Source organism: Fundulus heteroclitus, chromosome 16 (genome assembly GCF_011125445.2).
Source record: "Fundulus heteroclitus isolate FHET01 chromosome 16, MU-UCD_Fhet_4.1, whole genome shotgun sequence".
NCBI classification, from domain to species: domain Eukaryota; kingdom Metazoa; phylum Chordata; class Actinopteri; order Cyprinodontiformes; family Fundulidae; genus Fundulus; species Fundulus heteroclitus.
Window position 1 is genome coordinate 27552841 of NC_046376.1, and position 19275 is coordinate 27572115.

The 19275-nt window shown below is 40.3% G+C and overlaps 1 protein-coding gene across 1 annotated transcript in view; it reads right to left on the reverse strand.

The window, feature by feature from the left end:
* Positions 1-237: 237 nt before the first annotated feature.
* The window catches only part of slc29a4 (solute carrier family 29 member 4), a 28789-nt gene continuing 9751 nt past the window's right edge, over positions 238-19275 (reverse strand). Inside the window, exons 3-11 of the mRNA XM_021309436.2 lie at positions 16328-16459; positions 16103-16216; positions 15333-15461; positions 13484-13558; positions 13129-13397; positions 7902-8022; positions 7555-7742; positions 3829-4069; positions 238-1524 (exon numbers count right to left, since the gene is read on the reverse strand). Of these exons, the coding sequence (XP_021165111.1) occupies positions 1388-1524; positions 3829-4069; positions 7555-7742; positions 7902-8022; positions 13129-13397; positions 13484-13558; positions 15333-15461; positions 16103-16216; positions 16328-16459 (1406 nt within the window). The 3' untranslated portion in view covers positions 238-1387. The remainder of the gene's footprint in view (positions 1525-3828; positions 4070-7554; positions 7743-7901; positions 8023-13128; positions 13398-13483; positions 13559-15332; positions 15462-16102; positions 16217-16327; positions 16460-19275) is intronic.

The window sequence follows — 19275 nt, forward strand, 5'->3', positions numbered from 1 at the left end:
TGTGCCTCGGGGGGAATCTACCCCTAGCAGTGATATAAGGGGATTCATTAAAACCAGAGATTCAAAAGGTAATCGGTGCACAGTGAAACGGAGAAAAAATGTGAAAAATGCTAAATTACATCTGTAAATCCGAAAAGTTTGAGCTGAGGGATCTCAGTGTTTCAATGTTAATGGCATCAAGTTGTCTGAAATTCACAGAAGTGAATTAATACTTCTCACAGGGGGGGGGGGGGGTTAATGATAATGCACCTATAAGGTCAGCCACATTTATCCGCATCCCTGGTAAGCATGTGTACAAGCCTTAACATCAATCCAACCCTTACTGAATGAACTCACTCTCAATATTTTTGAAAGTTTCAAATCTGAAAACATTTATTTGGAATAGGAAAAAAAAAATCCTGCCCCCTTTTACTTGCGCAGCAATTTAAACCGCTATATAAGAGAAGCTGTTTGCATGCTAGTGTAAGCACATGTACAGACTTTTCTCTTCTTTTCTGCTCTAAAATATGTCCAGCTGTAGAAACTCTGGGAAGATAAGTATATGATGTTTTTATCTACCTTCTCTTCTGATACACACTCGTTGTGCAGCTCTAATGAGGTAAGTCACTGCCTTAATGGGCTGCAATGTGAAAACAAGCAAAAACAACTCGCTTTTATAAATCAGTTAGAAATATGGATATTTTTACATTTTCCTGTCGTTGATCACTCTTATCAAATCTTTAAGGATGAATGAGAATGAATCATATATGAAGAATGATTCTGGACAACATGCTAACTACATACATTAGAGACACATCCAGGGAGTTTTAGTGGTTAGTTGTAATTATGATGGCTCAAAGTGCCTTCAGTTGTTTAATTTATGCTGACACAAACCTTATAATAGTGTCCACTTCTCATATTAAATCATGTATTATTGTAGAACAAGGACAAATAATGTCAAGTAGTTATTTTACTGCCAATATTTAATACATTTTTGGAAGGATTAAGGAAATTATTCACTATGATTGATCTCCCTGTTTTAAAAGAAGGACCCCCTTAACTCCTGAACTCATTAAAAACAACAAATATAACTGTGACACAAACTCTGCTTTGCTCCTTGCAGTGAAACACAACTTGCCTTTCCACCTTACAAATGTCAGACAATCTGTTCGCTGTCATGCAGACGGTAATTTCATCGAGTGATTCTCAAAGGTCATCCGTGTCGGCCTCAGCCCGCTGCTGGGGGGGGGGGGGGGGGGGGGGGGGGTCTCCAGCTCTGCTCCTCTCTGACAGTTCATCACGCAGGATGAAAATGTTGCTACAACTTTAAATGCTTGCCTCTGCTGCAGATGGGTACGTATATACTTTTGTGTGTATGTGTCGGTGCGTTTGTAGTGTATGTGGACATTCAGTACCCTGTAGCATTGAAAGGTGCGTGTGTGGGGAAGCGCGTGCCGGCAGCCGTGGGGGTGAAGCTGTACGTTGCGTACGCCACAGAGGAGCCCACCATTAAACCCGTCATGTAGGAGACCGTCATCGTGTTTCCTGCAGGGAGAGACAGAGACAGAACAGGAAGTTACCGGGGGAGCTACTGGACGAGAGGGGAAACCAGCTAGTATGCAGGTTAAGCAGTACTTTTACGAATTTTACTAGTGCTCCTCTTTTTTCCCAAATTACATCTGTTGAATATTTTTGAAATTAATGTTTATCAAACATGTACCTTTGTTTTTATGATAAAACAAGGTCAGTCTCCTGATACTTTCAAGAATGATTTTGTTAAGAACTGCCAAGTGCATTCTTATAATACTAGACAAGCTTTGTCTTTTCATTTACCGTTAAGTATTAAAACTCAAGTGCAATTTTCTTTTCGGCATCGTGGTGCAAAATTATGGAATGAATATGGAAAATATTTGGAATCTTCAGAAATAAATGGTAGAAAGTCTTTGAAAAAAATACCGTTATCCAAAAAAGACAGTGATGTATGATTTTACAAATATTGACTCCCTGAAATCTGAAAGCTAAAATGTAAAAATAATGTTACTGTACATGTCTATTCTGTTTTCTCTCTTGAATGAAAGGACTTTCATAATGTGAGCTGCCTGATGTTTTGTTGGTTTAGGGGTGTGGCCTTTGGTATAAGCCCTGAGGGGTTTCTGTCACACTCCATCACATTTTTATTTTTTATTCTATTGATGTATTCTGAGTTTCTATTTTGATCTGTGAAAATAGATAAAATAAATAAATAAATAAAATAAATAAGTGACTAATGAGCAGTGGGTGGAGATAAAAGCGAGATGGTGTATAAAATATTTATGAAATATGTATAGGCTGTGAGATGGACCTGCAGTTTATCTACACTATAGCTTAGTTTAAGGCAGAATTTAACTATATTATTTTTTTTGTTTGTTTTGGGATGATTTGTCATTTTCCTACAAGGCAAGTTTTTAAAGCCACAAAGTTCTAGTTTCAGTCTGCGCTATCAACCTGGAGCCTGGATCTGTAGTCATTGGAGGGGTTTCTAAGATTGGATGAAACTGAAACAAAGACTGATCAGTTGTTGTGCTCCGCTCCGAGTGGAAATGGAAAATTGCTCCAATACTGCAACAAGTTCCTGATTACTTTTGTAAATTCACGAGCATCAAAGTTAGTGCGTCCAATCAGGTGAGATGCTGCAGAGCCTGTGATAAGCAAAGATTTATTTCATGGGAGGAAATAAAAAATAAATTGAATAGATCTTTTAAACACATTTTGGCCAGATGGTGAAAACCCTCTTTCTTACCATTTATGGAGAATCTTGTTAAAGAAGAACAAAACCTACTTTGCCAGCAGCGTGTCATGTATGGCCATGATGCACATAAAATTGTGTTTTTTTGTTAGCTGGCTGTTTGCTTTGCTGGAAATATAACAAAATGTTTCGCTGTTGGTTTTTTTTTCCGGAACCTTAAAGAATAGTGTGAAAATAGACAAACCCATCAGTCTGTCTTATCTCCTGACGACAAAGCCAAACCCTTCTACTTTCTGTGTCAATAAAAGTTTTATTTTAGAGATTCTTCATAAATCAGGGTTAAGCAGGCATGAATGCCGATGGCATGTTTTCAGGCGAAAACAGTTTGTCCTCTAAACAAGCATTAAGGTATAACTCACCCCGACGTAAAAGCTTAACCCCACCCCAGAACCATTTTTAAAAAATTTCACCAAAGTGGGCGGTGCCAAGAGACCCTGAGGGGGCGGGGCTAAGCGTGGTGATGGGTGGTGGGGGTTAAGCGGTCAGGATGAAGGAAAGTGACATGCTGAAACATGAAGAGTGACCAGGCGACATCTGGGAGTTTAGCTACAGATCTGTCTTTTGAGATGTCAAAATCTTATTCTGGGGTCAAAAAAGCACAAAGTACGTAAAAGGTGTGCGTAATAGTGAATTAAAGAGTTAAAGGGGTGCTGCTGCCTATCTCCAGCGGTCATTGTGGAGGAGGGGTCCACCCTGGACAGGTTGCCAGCAGGGCCGCAGTGGTTCACAGAATCTGAAATCTGACACTTTGTGACATTTCCGTCTTTTTCTGAGACTATTTACTTTCTCCCTACTGTTTTGAAATGAAGAATATGAAAAACTATCTAAGCATTCACAGGTCTTAACACAGGTTTCAGTGTGTGTGTTTTGTAATCTCGTTTGTAATTCGATCTAAAAGATTCCTGATTACAACTTCTTCCAAATGTTTCAAAATGATACAGGATGACACGCATCACTAGTTCAACTAAAAAGAAACGATGAGAAATATTTCATTTCGTCAGCTTTAACATCAGACCAAATGGAGACCAAAAAGACAGGAAGCATATCTACTCAACAACGCTCACCTGCCAGCTCCCTCTGCTCGGGCGGCACTTTCCCAGCGGCCTGGATCATCGGCACAGACCCAAAGTAGCCGTTGGTGACTCCCATGAGGAGGGAGAAGAGGCACGGCCAGGCAGGGTGGGACAGCATGGGCGCGCTGACCGGGTACACGCACAGGACAAACAGAGGGATGAAGACCACCCTCAGACAGGAGAAGAAGAGCAGACGGCCCCCAGACCAGTCATAGGGCAGCGCTGCCAGGATCTAAGAAGAAGAGGGGGGGGGGGGACTGATCTGAATGAATCATGGGAGATTAAATGTCTGAAAATACTGAGCTCGAATTATCCAGAACAGCAGGAAAACGTCAAAGGGAGGAAATATTTTCTCCCGCCTAATTTCCTTTATCAAGACTATCGAGGACACGAAATAATCATATCTAAAACAACTTTAGTCAAGCTAAATTTTGTATGGCTTTAAAGCCGCAACTGGAATCTATTGATGTCAATTATGCTTTCATTTCTTTCTAGTTAAAGTATATATTTAAGTGAACCATTTCCACAGTGAATATCTGGTTTTAAGATAGGAAGTGAAATTCTCCGATCCTTTTAACGCTTATGGTTTATTGTAACTTTGTCATTTGACAAGTTGCTCACGTTTTCTTTTTATGAAAAATTCTGCAATACGGAACAATTTGCATACATGTGCTTAGAACTGAAAGTAAGGACATTTGTGATGGTTGGGTGTTTTATCTTTGTTGTAACAGCACCTCTCGGCAGTAAGTCTCATACCGTTAGAAGGTCTGTTTATTTCCCCTTGAGTGGAGCCACATTTGTGAGGAAAATGCATTTGCGGGTTGCACTCATAAAAAAAATAAATAAAAACTCCCAAATCTTGTCAGCTGTGGTGGTGTGGGGTGGTTCCTCCCTCATTGGATAAACAGGGCCGGTCGTCTTCAGAGGCGACCTCAATGCAGAGAGATCTCGAGTTGAGATTTAACAAAAAGTAGCGCCTCCATATCTCCACCCAAACCGAAGCCTATCCTCTAAGGACGACACATGAATGACTGACTGCGGTGATCATAAAACGAACAGAACTTCCAGCTGCTGCTTAAGGTTTAGCAGCCTGCGAAAGCTTTATTGGGATCAAAACAGGAGATTACTCTAGCAAAGGACACCGGAGTTGCTCAGAACTGACTTTCAGAGTTTTGGATCAAAGTTACTGAAACCAACAACAGCTTTAAAAGCTAAATGCAACGTGTACATGGTGTCCATTCTGTTACAGACTTTTAATGCCTGAAACTGTTATTCCAATCACAGTAAAATGGCTATTCTTTTAAACAGATTAATTCAATCTGAAACAACAATTTCTGGGTACCTGCAGCAGATGTACAACCGATCATTTTGGTAAGGTCAGTTTTCTGGCCATGTACTACATACAGGGTCATATCTTCTAAATATGAACATGGAAAAAAGCCTTTTTCACTGCGTCCAACGCCTACTTTTAGAAAGGAGCGCAGGTTCTAAAAGTAGTTTTATTATCAGAGATGTTTGCAGGTAGTTTAACTGATTACAGCTCTGGTCAAACTTAAGCAATAAGCTGCAGATCTTTCTGACAACTTTAAGCGTTTCACTAAAATTGAGCCAATGGCTCAATTTTAGTGAAATGAGCCAGTCAGAGACTGGCTCATGAATGAGCCAGTCTCTGACTCTCTGACTCCCTGCAGCCAAATACATGTAGTTGTTACAGATAAGTAATAATGGAAGATGCAGTTGCTTGATAATTATTTTGTTTTGTTTTGTAAAAAAATCATCAGTTTTGTGGAAATTGGTGGTTAAGGTGTTCTGGTGTGATTTACCTGGACTGTCCAAACCTCATTTGAGCGAACAGTGATATTTCTCTCTAGGGCACCTTTTAGATTAATAAGATAAAACACCTGCATGGTTTCACTGCAACAAATGCCACCCTGCAGAATACTCTACCAGTCAAAGGTTTGGGCTCACCTTTGTCATTCAGTGGCTTCTCCTTATTTTTACGACTTTCTACATTGCAGATACATAATTAAGACATCTGAAGCACACAACTCAAAAGTATATAGAATTAGGTGTCAAACACAAAATTGTAAATTAACTCTAAACATCTTGTATATTTTAGCTTGTTCTAAATACTCCCTCTTTGTTTTTTTCACTGCTTTGGTCATTATTGGCCCTCTCTCCATGAGCTTTATGAGGGTTAGTCACCTGAAACGGTTTTCCAGCTGTCTTGAAAGAGTTCCCCAAGGTAGGAATAAAAAATAAGACAAACCATTGAATGAGAAGGCGAGTCCAAACTTCTGACTCGTGATGTACATGCGATCTGTTTATACTGCTTACAAGTTCCAGAAATTAGAATATTGTGAAAAAATTGAAAGTTTCATAAAGTGAACCCCATTCATTACACAGAGAGTGAAATATTTCTAGTCTTTGTTTCTTGTGACTTTGATGATTATGGCTCACAGATGATGAAAACGTAAAATCCAGTGTCTCTGACCTCTTCTACCAGTACCAGTTCAGAACAGTTCACTACGGGTTGACCCGCTTTTTTGCCTTTTCCATTGGTAATGGTACCATAGAGCAGTTGTTTTAAGCTCTTGCTTTGACGTGGATTCTGTGCCTCTCCTCTCGTCCTCCAGACTCTGGGACCTTTGATTTCCAAATGAAAGGCAGAATTTACTTTCATCTGTAAACAGGACTTTAGACCTGCTTCAGTCTGCTCCTTTTGAAGCTCCCCCAAATTCTTGAATGGATTTTGGTCAACAGTCCTCTCAAGGCTGCAGTGCTGGTGCACCTTTTCCAACCACACTTTTCCCTTCCACTCAACTGTCTATGAATATGCATTGATACAGCGCTATGTGAACAAGCAGCCGTTTTAAAAATCACCATCTCTGCAGCTCTATGGCTTCCCAGCAGCTTAAAGCTATCACTGACCAGAGCTCTGCCTAGCTCCCAATAAAATTAGAGGCTTTATTTCTGAGTTTGCTAACAATCCCTAACACCTCAGCAGCCACTAACCTATTCTCCCTCTCTGCTGTGATCCCAGCCTCAGCAGCTCAGTTTAAAATACGCCTTTAAACCACTTCCTGTGTCTGGCTGAAATCTTGGGTCCTGTCTGGCTCATTACATAAGCAGTCTGTAACCGTGCAGCCTACTGACCCAGACGAAGAGACCATTTGCTGGTGTTTTTTACGTCAATCTGATTAGGACGTGGCCCAGTGACTTTCCGATATTCAACTTTGAATGGAGATTGAATTTTGACTTTTCATTATCTGTAAGCCACAATGAATAAATACACCTTATGAGTGAGTTTCACGTTTTGAAATGAGTGACAAAACCTTTTCACAATATTCAGATGTTTTTAGATTTACCTGTATTGCTGTTTGTTTGTCTCTCACTTGATGCTAAAAAACAGTGGAAATGTCTTGTATTTAACAAACAGAAATATTTTAGATATCTGAATTTCTGCTGTACTCTTCTTCATTGACTATTGAGAAAAAAATTTAAATTTAAATGTAAAAAAATAAACTTCCCCCCCCAAATGTACACTCCTTTTGCATTATTTTATAAACTTTTAAGAGATACCTTGTAATTGCCGACCACTAATTTTTCAGATGAATTAAAATCATTCATCTAAATCTGCCAGGGGTATAATTATTCCTGGCCTTAACTGTACACATTATACGGTTACAGTTTTATAAACCTAAAAGGGCTGCTGACCTTGCCAACAAAGTCGGACATGTTGAAGGTGGCCATGATGAGGATGGGCAGCCATTCGCCTAAGGTGGGGTCCCTTATCTCTGACTCCAGCCCGGGGAAGAGACACAGAGTGATGCTGTAGGTCACAGCGATGGACAGCATGTAGGCCCAGATCACACGTGACACCACGTAACGATGGAAGATCATGTCTGATAGGGGAAACACACACACACACACACATATGCACCAGTAATTAAAAATCAGATGACTCATGGTTTGCTTGTAATGCTCTTCACAAATCCAGCCAGGGGATGGATTTGTCAGAGGGTAATTGGAAAGTGAGCGAGCGAGATTAAAGCAGGAAGTACCGCGAACACCGGGCCAGCTCTTCCTTATCTTGGCTTTCGGAGCGTCAAATCTCACATATGTACCGCCCACAAAGTCCTCATGGCCTTCTTCCGTAGAGGCCGGTGCGGTTCCTCCATTTCCCTGAAGAAACGCACAGCAAGACTTTATCCACACACGTAAAAAACATTTAAATCATCACCAGTTTGCTGCTTATTACTGTAACTAAACACTAGAGGTAGCCAGATCACTGAATTAAAATCATTCTCTATAAGGCAGTGAAGTTTTGTTTTTATTTTTTCGGGATTTTTCTCTTCTAGGTTTTAAATTAGTAATGGTATTTTAGATGCATGAAATCAGCTTTTTATTGCAGCGACTTTTAATGAAGACCGCTGGAAGTGCAACCTCATGTAATGATGTCGGAAAGTATGACTGGACTACAAATTAGCAGAGGAGCAACACGCATATTGGCTTCTTTTCAAGCTTTTTAAAATTTTGCACACATGCACGCACATACAACGTTGTTTAAAATACAAAGTGAGAACCATGCCTTTAGTTCTATTCATTACCCTGAGCCTAATCATTACTAGTATAAACCTAACCCTAACCTAATTGACACCCTAAACCTAACCCCTAACCCAGGAAAACAGTGAGGACCAAAAAGGTCCCCTCTTTACATCAAAATCCTCACTTTACTAGTAAAATGGGGAAAATTTTTTTCTCACTCAGCTACAAGTACAAGTACACACACACGGGCGCGCGCAATAGGACACACAGTTGGACACACTCAGACACAGATCCATTTGCTGATTAGAGAGACATCCAGGCCAAAAGGCATGAGCACTCCTGGTTATCCCATGATGCATAGCATTCGTTTCCCTCGGCAACCTAAATGAAGCGCTGCCAGAACCAGCAACCAACCTAATCAAACTCCCACCCCACAGTGAAACACCAGGAGTTGTCTATTAGATGCTTGACACAGGCTTAATGGCATGCAGGGATTAAAAGACAGTTGGAGGAGCATCAGCTCTGTGCGCTGCTTTAAGCGTGACCGCAGAAGGAATTTGGCTTCTCCTTACTCATTTTCTCTCTTTTTTCTTCATCTTACCATCTTGGCTGCTTTTCTTGGCCTCTCGCCTCACCTTATCTTCATCCTATCCTGTGCAGTGATTTTCAGAAATATTGTCTTTTCTGTGCTGTGCTCGTTCTCTGTCGTTCACAGAAGGCCTAAGTCTCTTTCTCTTTCTCCCTGTTTTCCTTTCATGAACCCAAGTCACGTTCTGTCCTTCATATCACAATCCTAATAATGCAGCTCTCTCTCTCTCTCTTTCTCTCTCTCTCTCGCTCGAAGGTTTGTCTTTTTGAATGGCAGCCAAAAAAGCCGCCCATGAATGACTGTATTTTTAAACCAAGCCAGGGCTCACTGCCTGTACCCAACCGCGCTGATGCGAAAGTCTCCCAGCAGAAATCAACAAGGACGTGACACCATAGTTCAAGTTCCTGGCGTTTCCTCCTGAAATAGCTTTTGCTGTTACATTTATGGAGGGTTTTAGTATTTAAATGTGGTAGCTGGACACTAAAAACGGTCCCTGCTGCTCCACACAGAGAGGAAAATCGACTGTGCCTTGCAAAAGTATTAATTCCCCTGTAACTTTCTCAGTTTGTCACATATCAGCAGCAAACTTTGTTGTGTTGTACAGGGACCTTATGTGTAGACCAACATAGTTGTGAAAAGGAAGGAAAATTATGTTTTTTTAAATTTTTTACCTTTGTAATGTCTATGGTCTGCCTGGTTTTAGAAGTGATCACAGTACTATCACTGCTGCCATGGCTGTGACTAATAATGTCGTTTGATCCCTGGACAGAAAACAGCATTGTGGCCCATTAGTTATAGATCGTTCAAAAGTATTTCATTTAGTTGATCATCAATAACTTCTTTACAACTTCATAAACTCTTTAATGGTTTGAAAACTGTTTTAAAGGTAGGACTCAGTGTGTCCAATCAGAAGCCCATGAATCTGACTTCCTTGAGATAACTAGAGGTGTACCCCAAGGCTCCATCTTGGTCCCCATCCTATTTTCTATATTTATAAATAAAGTAGATAACAATATTTGGGCTAAACTGCATTTATCTGACGACATAATCATCTATACCTCTGCTTACTATGCAGTACAGGTAATAAGGGAACGTCAAACACCATTTCAGGTTTTTACAAGACTTTGAAAAGTCTAAAACTTGCTTAAGTGCACAGAAAACAAAATTTATGATTTTATAAATGGCTCAATCGCAAAATCTTGACAATCTAGGAATCCTCATACAAATAATGGGCAAATGGATTGATGAAAAGCTCACATTTAATGTATATTCTATAAAATTTAGTTAGAAATCTTAAGTAAAGATTGTTTTTTTATTTTAGAAATAAATCATGTTTCAGATTTTCTGCAAAGAAAAAGCTTGTGGAAGCCACCTTCCTGTCTGTTATAGATTGCAGCGATTAAAAAGACTTGTTGCAGTCTATGATGCTCCTATACGTCTTGTTTCGGATGCAAAATCTCTCATTCATCACTGAATTCTTTATGAGTTGGTTGGCTGTTCTTCAAAGATTCCAAATAAGGGCCGCTAAATTGCATGGGCAGAAAAAAAACTGTGCAAGCAATAAGTGGGCGTCTGTAATGGATAAGATGTCCAAAGCGGATCTGGTGCGCCACATTTAAATGAGTAAATTGTGTGCAGTATTGGCAGTTTGGGAGCTGCTGCGAAAGAAAGATGAAGATCAAATCCTTCACATAATCTACCCAGACACCCAGGATGCACAAAATAGTTTTTTATTGAATGAAGAAATCTGCTGTTAAACTTTTTTTTAGAGACAATACTAATTATTATTAAAATATAAAGAAAAAAACTTGTTTTGTCAGCAGAAGTTCCATCTGAAAATCTTTCATTTTATGTCTGAGTGTAATAAGATAATATTACATCTGATTAAGTCAGATTTATCCCTGTTAATCATTATTCCTGTATCAGTCATGGTGGCCATGTCAAACCTGAAGCTTCTCCAGCCCCTGTTGACTGAAACCTCCCTCCAGTCGTTAGAAGTAATGATGACAATAACTATTTAAAAAAATAACAAACAGATCTGTCCAAGGTTTACCCTGCATTAATACAATTATGAATGTTAGTTATTGTGCTCTTTAAGTAAAATAATAAAAAATAACAAAAGTTCAATTCAAAAGATTATATATCAATCATAAAACTCGGAAAAGTTGACTCTGTCTGCTGTCAGCTCCACCCCGACCCCCCTCTGAATCTGGGAAGGAGCGGTATGGTCAGACTTAGAGCGATATTAATCTCTAAACATCTGGATTTACCTCCACCAACACTTCACAGCAACCACTTAAGGCCAAAATATTGAAAACCAAGGTAACCGCAAAATATATTTTAATACAAAATAACTGTGCTTCGATCGCAAATCCATGCAAACCTGCGCGGTATAGATAATGGATGGATGGATAAGGTACATAGCCTGCACTGGAATAATGACAAGAAAAAAAAAAAAAACCCATGCAAGTTATGGATAATTTGTGGACCCGCTATTCTAGAATGACCACAGGTCGCCGTTCTGGGTCATCTGTACCTGTTTAAAAAGTATCCAGATAACTGATTTCACAGTTTTATAAATGAAAGCTACGCCTGAAGTTGCACAACAACAGCAGTAATGGGAGCTTGTTGTTCTGCTGTCAGTGTTAAGCCTGGTTTAAGCTTGTCGCATCTGCAAGGTCTGAACGGCCAAAATACGTCATTGTGGCTGCCACACCCCTCCGTACCGCTAAAAGTTTCTGATCCGCACACCTCGGAAAATTCCTAACTACGCAAACGGTCCCATGTGGAGAAACATGCCGGATGAGCAAGAGCTCCTTCTGGTGGAGGTTCGTAAATATAGACATCTTTATGATTCGGCCCGTAAATGGTAAATGGATTGAACTGATAGAGCGCTTTTCCAGTCATAATCCCCACTCATAAAGATCACCATGATTAACAAATTGTTAACAATTCCTGGACAGAAATCGCCTTCACTTTTAGAAGAAATTAAGAGGCTTTAAAATGTTGGAAACAACAACAAGCATAAACCAGCCTTTACAAACAGAGCAGGAGTAAAATAGACGGCACTGCCCCCCCCCCCCCCCCCCCACACACACACACACACACGTACACATCCTTGTTTAAATAGTTACTGAGGACCATACCTCAACTACCATTGGCTTCCATTCATTTTCAACCATTTCTATGTCTTATATACCTAACCTAAACCTAATTGACACTCTAGTCCTAAAGCTAGCCCAGCCAAAAAAAGTGAGGACCAAAGAAATGTTCCCATGTTACATCAAAGTCCTAAATTTACTAGTAAAATGTGCAAAAAATGCTCTCGCTCAGCTGAAAATACAAGTACAAGCACACAAACCCTGTCAGACCTGCGTAAGCCCTGTCTGTAAATATATTCAGACCACTTAAACTGTGAGGCCTTAATAGGAAAAGATTAATTAACAAAGCGGGGAGGGGTCAGGGGTGGGAGAATCTGTCAACAGCACAGCTAATCAAAGAGTGGCAAGATGAGAACCATTCTTCAAAGAAAGCCTTGTGGGGGATAGAGCAAACACGTGGAAGAAGGTGGTCAGATGAGAACAAAATTGAACTTCGTGGCCTCCCTCCAAAATGTTATGAAAAACCAGTGAAAGGCTTGAGCCTGGGGTGAAGGTTTACCTTCCAGCAGGACAAAGACTCTATATTTACTGCCAGAAAAACAATTGCACGGTTTAGATCAAAGCATATGTAAATGTGTGTGTATCTGTTAGAATGGCCTAGTCAAAGTCCAGACCTAAATCCATTTGAACAACAGGGCATAAAAATGTATGTTTACCAAACCCTCACTCCATCCAGTCTCAGTGATCTTGTGCTATTTTTCAAAATAGACTGGGTAAAAACGTCAGCTCTAGATGTTCATGGCTAGTGGCATACCCCTAAAATCTTTGCTGCTGTAAGTAGACTAAAAGTTGACTCTACAAAGTTATGATTGAGGGAGCGTGAATACAAATGTGCAACACACTGATCAGATTATTTGTGAAAAAAACAATTCAACACCTTTTTTTATTTTCCCTCCACTTCACAATTATCTGTTTTATGTTGGCCTATGACATGAAATCCCAGACAAAGTTCAAGTTAAATCAATATCTTCACAATGCTGTTAACAGACTTACAAAAATGACTTCCTCTGCTGTGACATCGTGATGGACCCTGTACCCGGTGCCGGTGTCTCGTGGATCATGACACTTGACCGGACCTTTGCCCTGGGTGTGGCTGGTGTAGTAGCGGACGAAGCGCGAGCGCCGGACGACAAGGTGGAGCAGAAAGCACAGCATCTCCATGCTGATGGAGATGAGGAAGAAGATCAGGGTGTTCTTCTTCTCGTCAGGGATCAGCAGCTTGGTGAAGATGCGAGACAGCGAGATGATCACGCCGGCCGTGCCTGAAGGGTTTGCATAGAGAAAAGGTCACAAAAAAGATGAACATAAGTGTATATGCAAATATTTTTATCTTTGTGAGAGCACTTACTTTCTCCAGTCATGACTCCCTGGGTATACCGCTTGGGCAGCATCCCCATGTAACCATAGAAACTGGACTGCTGCACTGGGGGAGGGAAGGGGAAGTGGTTATCAATGCAAACAGAGACCTAACGCTGTGACAACACAATTTAAGGAGCCATTTTTCTTCCTGAACCTCTAGAGACCACTTTGGAGAAGATCTTCAGTAATTAAACTGTGACCAGATCAGGTGGAAAGCTCAGCACTCACAATAGGTAAAATGGAGGGAGCTATTTCTAGAGATCCTATGTCTCCTATTTTAGCTTCCCGTCATTGGCTCTTTCTTAAATCCAGAATGGATTTTAAATTTCTCCTCCTCACGTTTAAAGCCCTTTAATGAAGCTCCATCATATATCAGAGCTCTGATTGCCTCATATGTTCCTAACAGAGCACTTCGCTCTCAGACTGCAGGTCTGCTGGTGGTTCCCAGAGTTTTTAAAAGTTAAAATGGGAGGCAGATCTTTCCTTATTAGGCTTCTCTCCTGTGGTTCCAGTCCCTGTCTGCTTTCAAGGTTTAAAATGTCCCTTTAAAAAAAAGCTGACAGTTATCTTTATCTTCGTAATTGTTCTGCTATAGCCACAGGCTGCGGGAACAAAGTCTTATTGGACACTTTTTCTCATTCTCTACTTTCTCCTCCGGCTGTCCAATTCTGCTTCATCTGTGTTTTTTTTTCTGCTATTAATTTTATGTTCTCTCCTGTTTTTTGCTTTTCATATAAGTAACGCTCAGCCTCGCACTTCCATCTTTAGCCGTGACGCTTCTTTGAAGTATGTCCGTTGCTCATGTTTAGCCCTGGTTCCATGTAAGCCAGGTGTATTAGGATAAAGTGTGTAAGATTGACAGGATGCTCCACATGTGGTTATTTTAACTGTGACATCTTTTTATCTTCCATTCTTAATAATCATCTAACCATCTCTGGTTCAACAATATGATCCAATTAGTACGCCAAAAGGGTCAAATCATGTCTAATAAGTATGAATTGAATTATTCAAGAAATAGTTGGGGCTGCCCTACAGTATTAGGCACCCCCAGCATTTGGCATGACAAGGTCAGTATATCATCGTTGGTGCAGAGGGAGCTTCAGCATGGTGTAGCATGAGAATGCTGTGTCTGTTGTGTCTCTAAAGCTGCAGCCACTCTGTGTGATTTTTTTGTCTTTTTTGCCAGATTTTAATCCTGATTACCAGTCAGGGAAAGTCTGTTCACAGAATATTCACCCATCCAAATTCTGACAATATCTTCTAATACCGCCTCTATTGGTATAGTCACATCTTCAAACTGGTACTCATGAGATTTTCCATGAGAGTTAGGTGCCCTAAGTTTAGTTGGTCTGATCAATCCGGGTGTCTGTGATCCAGAAGCAGGCGATGTTATAATGTGTGCTGTTAAGTGTTATATGTTGTTTTCAGAAGTGAAATAAAACCAGGCTGACAGTGTGAGAACTAGTCCTTTGATAATCTATGACAACTGTGAATGTTGTGTGGTGTGTCCCCAGTTTAAGTTGTTACATTTAAACAGTGAACATTTTGTTCAAAATAAATGAATCAGAGGCACCCTGGCTTAGCTGGAGATCAAAATACATCATGCTACTGCATGAAATCTGTAGATATTTGGAGTTGGAGAGTTATTTATTCAAAAATCTATTTGAAAAAACTTTTGTACACACATGCAACAGTGTGATGTGATTATTACAAATGGGTGTTTTACCTCCAAACGTCTGTTTGCCTGTTTCTCTCAGTCAGTCTAGCTTTCTGCTCGGTGCTTTAGATATGACCGATGTGTACTTTTTAATAAAATAAACTTAGTAGAAATAACTTACCTGTGCATCCGAAGGCCACCACACCCACTGACAACAGGTTGATGACGTAAGCCTGCTTGGTGGTGAACTTTTCCAACCAGACGTCAAACACACTGACAAAGATGAGCGGCCCCAGCGCCAAGACGTAACCTGCGGAGGATGGGAAAGGCGGATGGCTGATGCAAACGTGTCACTGCCCTGCATGGTCTATGGTGTGACTCTATCATCATCCATGACAAGTCCAACACAAGCAACATTATCACCTTTCCTTGAGGTAACATCTAATTGTAGAGCTATCGATTTATTAACTCCAGAGCAAAGCTCCCAAGCAAACAGCACACTTCAAAAAGTACTCCCTCATGGGTGCAAGCACAGCTATTTTAGGTTACAAAGAGTGCAGTGGTGAAAATCAGCATGGAGACTCCAAACTCCTCAGATATGCTTTCTAAAGAACTCCTACTTAAAGAAGGTTTTCCTTTCATTTCTGGCCCTGGGGAGCCTTCACAGACCTGTACGTATCTCCAAAATCACAGCTATGAAGTAACTTTTGCACATTATAGACATGAAGGAGTTTTTTTTAAGGCATTTTGATAAATAATTTTGCACCACTGGATAATGTCTTTAGCCCCTTTAAATGGCAAAGTCGCTTGAGAGTTTTCTAAAGAGACATTAATAAATAATCTCTTCTGCAGAAGAGATGGCAAACAGTATTATCTTTTTATAGCTACTCTGTGTGTCTCACCCTGATAACCCCTCGGGAACCTTTCGCTAACAGCTCCAGTCATCCTTACCCACTGTAATCCTGGTGTGCATGCTGAGCCTCTCCACCAGCACGTTGTTGAGGATCACAGCCAGCAGAGCAACCACTATATACGTCAAACTCATGTCAAACACTATGGACGTTCCTGAAACACACAAGAAAGGTGGAAATCCTGAGGCTGTAGGCGCCAAGCGTGTGTATGTGCGCTCTTCAGGGGGATCCAGGCTTGTGTGCGGTTTCTCGTGCACACTCATACCCTGAAACTTGTGATGCAGGTAGTCGACATCAGTGATGAAGCTGTTGTAGGGAAGCAGGAAGCCCACTCCAGCCAGCAGCATCGCAAAGTAGATGCCATGGTAACGGTCATCAGGGATAGGCTGCTCAAAGTCTGACGAGAGAAATGAGAGAGTCAGGGGCTGCAAAATTAAAACAGTGGTGGTAAGATGGACCATGATGAGATTTTACATCTTCTGTACAATTCAACTAAACAGACAGATTTACTAGGGAGGGATAAAGCATTAAAAGATGCAATAACCTGGCTGCACGAGTGTGCAAACTTTTAAAGCGTTGATTCAGTTTCACCATCCATTCTTCTTTCTTTATTTTATTTTTTTCAATTTCTTTGAGCAAAAATGCAAGTAAGATTTACATTGAGATGTCAAGACATTTTAGTAGTTCTCCAAAGGAGTAGGTAGAAGTTCAAGAGCTTATAAGAACCTACCCCCAATTACAATATTCATGTCATGTAACATATGCAGTCTTTTGATAAAAGGAGGCATTACAAATCAAAGCACAGTTACATGAATACAGCGTCTTATTTTGAAAGCAATTGTACAGAAGAAGATATCTAGTAGTACTTATTGAAAATGGTACAAATTATCACATTTAAATGTTTGGGTTACATGCACATTTTTTTAAAGATGACATATTTATACCTGCTTTTAAATTGTCTTAGCGTAATACTCCTTTTTATTTCTATATCTAACCCATTTCCCACCGACCATCAGCTATAGTCTGCCTGATTAACAAATCTAAAAAAAAATTCAGCTGTCCAATATGATTTTACTGATTTTTGTTTGCTTGTATCCCTCAACGAAAGCCATAACGTGCAGAGAGTGTACTAAGAATCACAAGGATCTCCTTGTACAAAGGCATCAGTGACGATTATGAAAAACAATCCACCCTTCAAAATGTACACTATGGCAGAGTGAAGACAGTCATAGATACCTGGAGAAAATATGGGACAAGAGGGACATTAGAAAAGCTGGACATTTCTCATAAAAGGACAACACAGAAACTGGTGAGAAAAATGCAGCTAGGGGGCACCTCTGGAGGACCTGCAGGGATTTCTGCCAAGTACTGCTTGCCTTGTAGGAAGGCATGTCACAGATCTGATAAAAATCTAAATTTCTTTTGTAGCTACAATCCCCAAAGGTCTGTTTGGTACAGAAACAAGAATGAAATTTGCCAAAATCTCACCGTTGCCTAGAGTGAAGCATGGTGGTAGCCGTATCATGATCTGGGCTTACTTTTCCTTATATAAAACTGTTTTGTCCTAATCTTTAACATTACAAATAATTCCTAAAGCTCGGCAGTTCTGACCAAAAATGTTTAGCTTTTGTGAAGAAGAAGGAAAACAACAACTCTGGACTGCAGAGTTTATTTTCCACAACCATGGTGTGTAAAAGCACCAACAAAACAATCTTTGCCGGTGTGAAACATTCTGTTTGCCTTCCAGCTTAATTGCACAGGATAAATGTGACATTAGGGGAGGACACAAAGTTTTGAAATGCTTTATCATGGTCATTATGTCTGGGGTGTGTACACTACTGAGAGCCAGTGGGACTGAAGCCAATGAAGGCAATGTTCAGAGGAGCTAATGAGGATGAAGAGGCTGCTGCGGCAGACAGAGCAACCGGTGCAGTAGAGGTCTGTTCTCCTTTTGTTGGCGAGAGACAGATCAGAGGGGTTGTTGGTCGAGAACTCGCTGTCAGACGGGGGTTCATTTGAAGACTGTTTTGCAGCAGAATTATTTTCATGCATAAAGTGTGATGTGCAGGATCTTTATGGAAGTGCCCATAATCCTTCTCTAATCCTGTAAGCTCACTTTAACCAGCTTTGAATGATTTGGAAGGGAGTAGATTTTACGGCAGACTGAGGAGGGAAAGAACTTCTCACTGTCTAAAGAGATGACTTCAGTATGAGTTAACAGCAGTTGATCTTCTGGAGGACAATTTGCCCTTGGATCGTTGATATTTGACCCCCTTTTACTCGAAAATATTGTTCAGACAACGTCATGGTATTTCTGAGACAGAAAACGTTAAACTGTATTTAGGCTTTCCATGTTCTCCGATTTAAAAAGCATATGTAAACACATTTACCCGACACACAAAGAGACTCAAGAGCTACACCTCTCTAACACAGAAACACATTTGCCATGTCTGGGTAATGATGTGCTATATTGAACTGCAAAGCGCAACCACCTTTTACTGCAAAATTAAACAAAAAAAAAACCCTTTCCAGTAGGAATATTTTGAATGAATGTGTCTCTGCTCTAACACAAAAAGGGGACTACAGAAAACAGAGAAATATCTCTGTTCAAAAGCCTTTTTGCCCATGAAATATAAAACAGATTGCCTGAGGCTAAGACATGAGAGTTAATGGCACATGACAACAGATAGCTTGAGCAGAGTCAGCAGCCAGACCATGGAGGTAACTGCAGTGCTGTTTGAGACAGAAATATATCTCATTCAGCAAAATGTTATTTTTATGTTATCTGTCCAGGCAATATGTCTGTTGACATCCTCAGATTAGTTCATTAAATCTCTCTCTCTCCAAACATTCCTCCTACATGTTTACCCATGATAATTAGCAACAGCTGGCAGATGTTTTTCTCTTTGTGTTACAGCTAAATGTATGACAGGTCGTACATCTGTATTTCCCTTCCCTTCCATCTACAGCATGTGCAGTAGTAGCTGGAGGTGTGGTTTTTAGGACTAGACATATTGATGTAATAAAGCCATTTATATAAATAGTTGTAAATGTGTGACTAACTGTAAAACATTTTAAGGTCTACATTATTGTAGTGTGGTTAAATCTTGTCAAGTAAAACAGGGACATATCAGGTGTAGTAGAGGGAGACTTTTGGCAGCTTCCATTCACTGTTGCTGTTTTTGCAACAACCACTGCATTGTTTGCTCACAT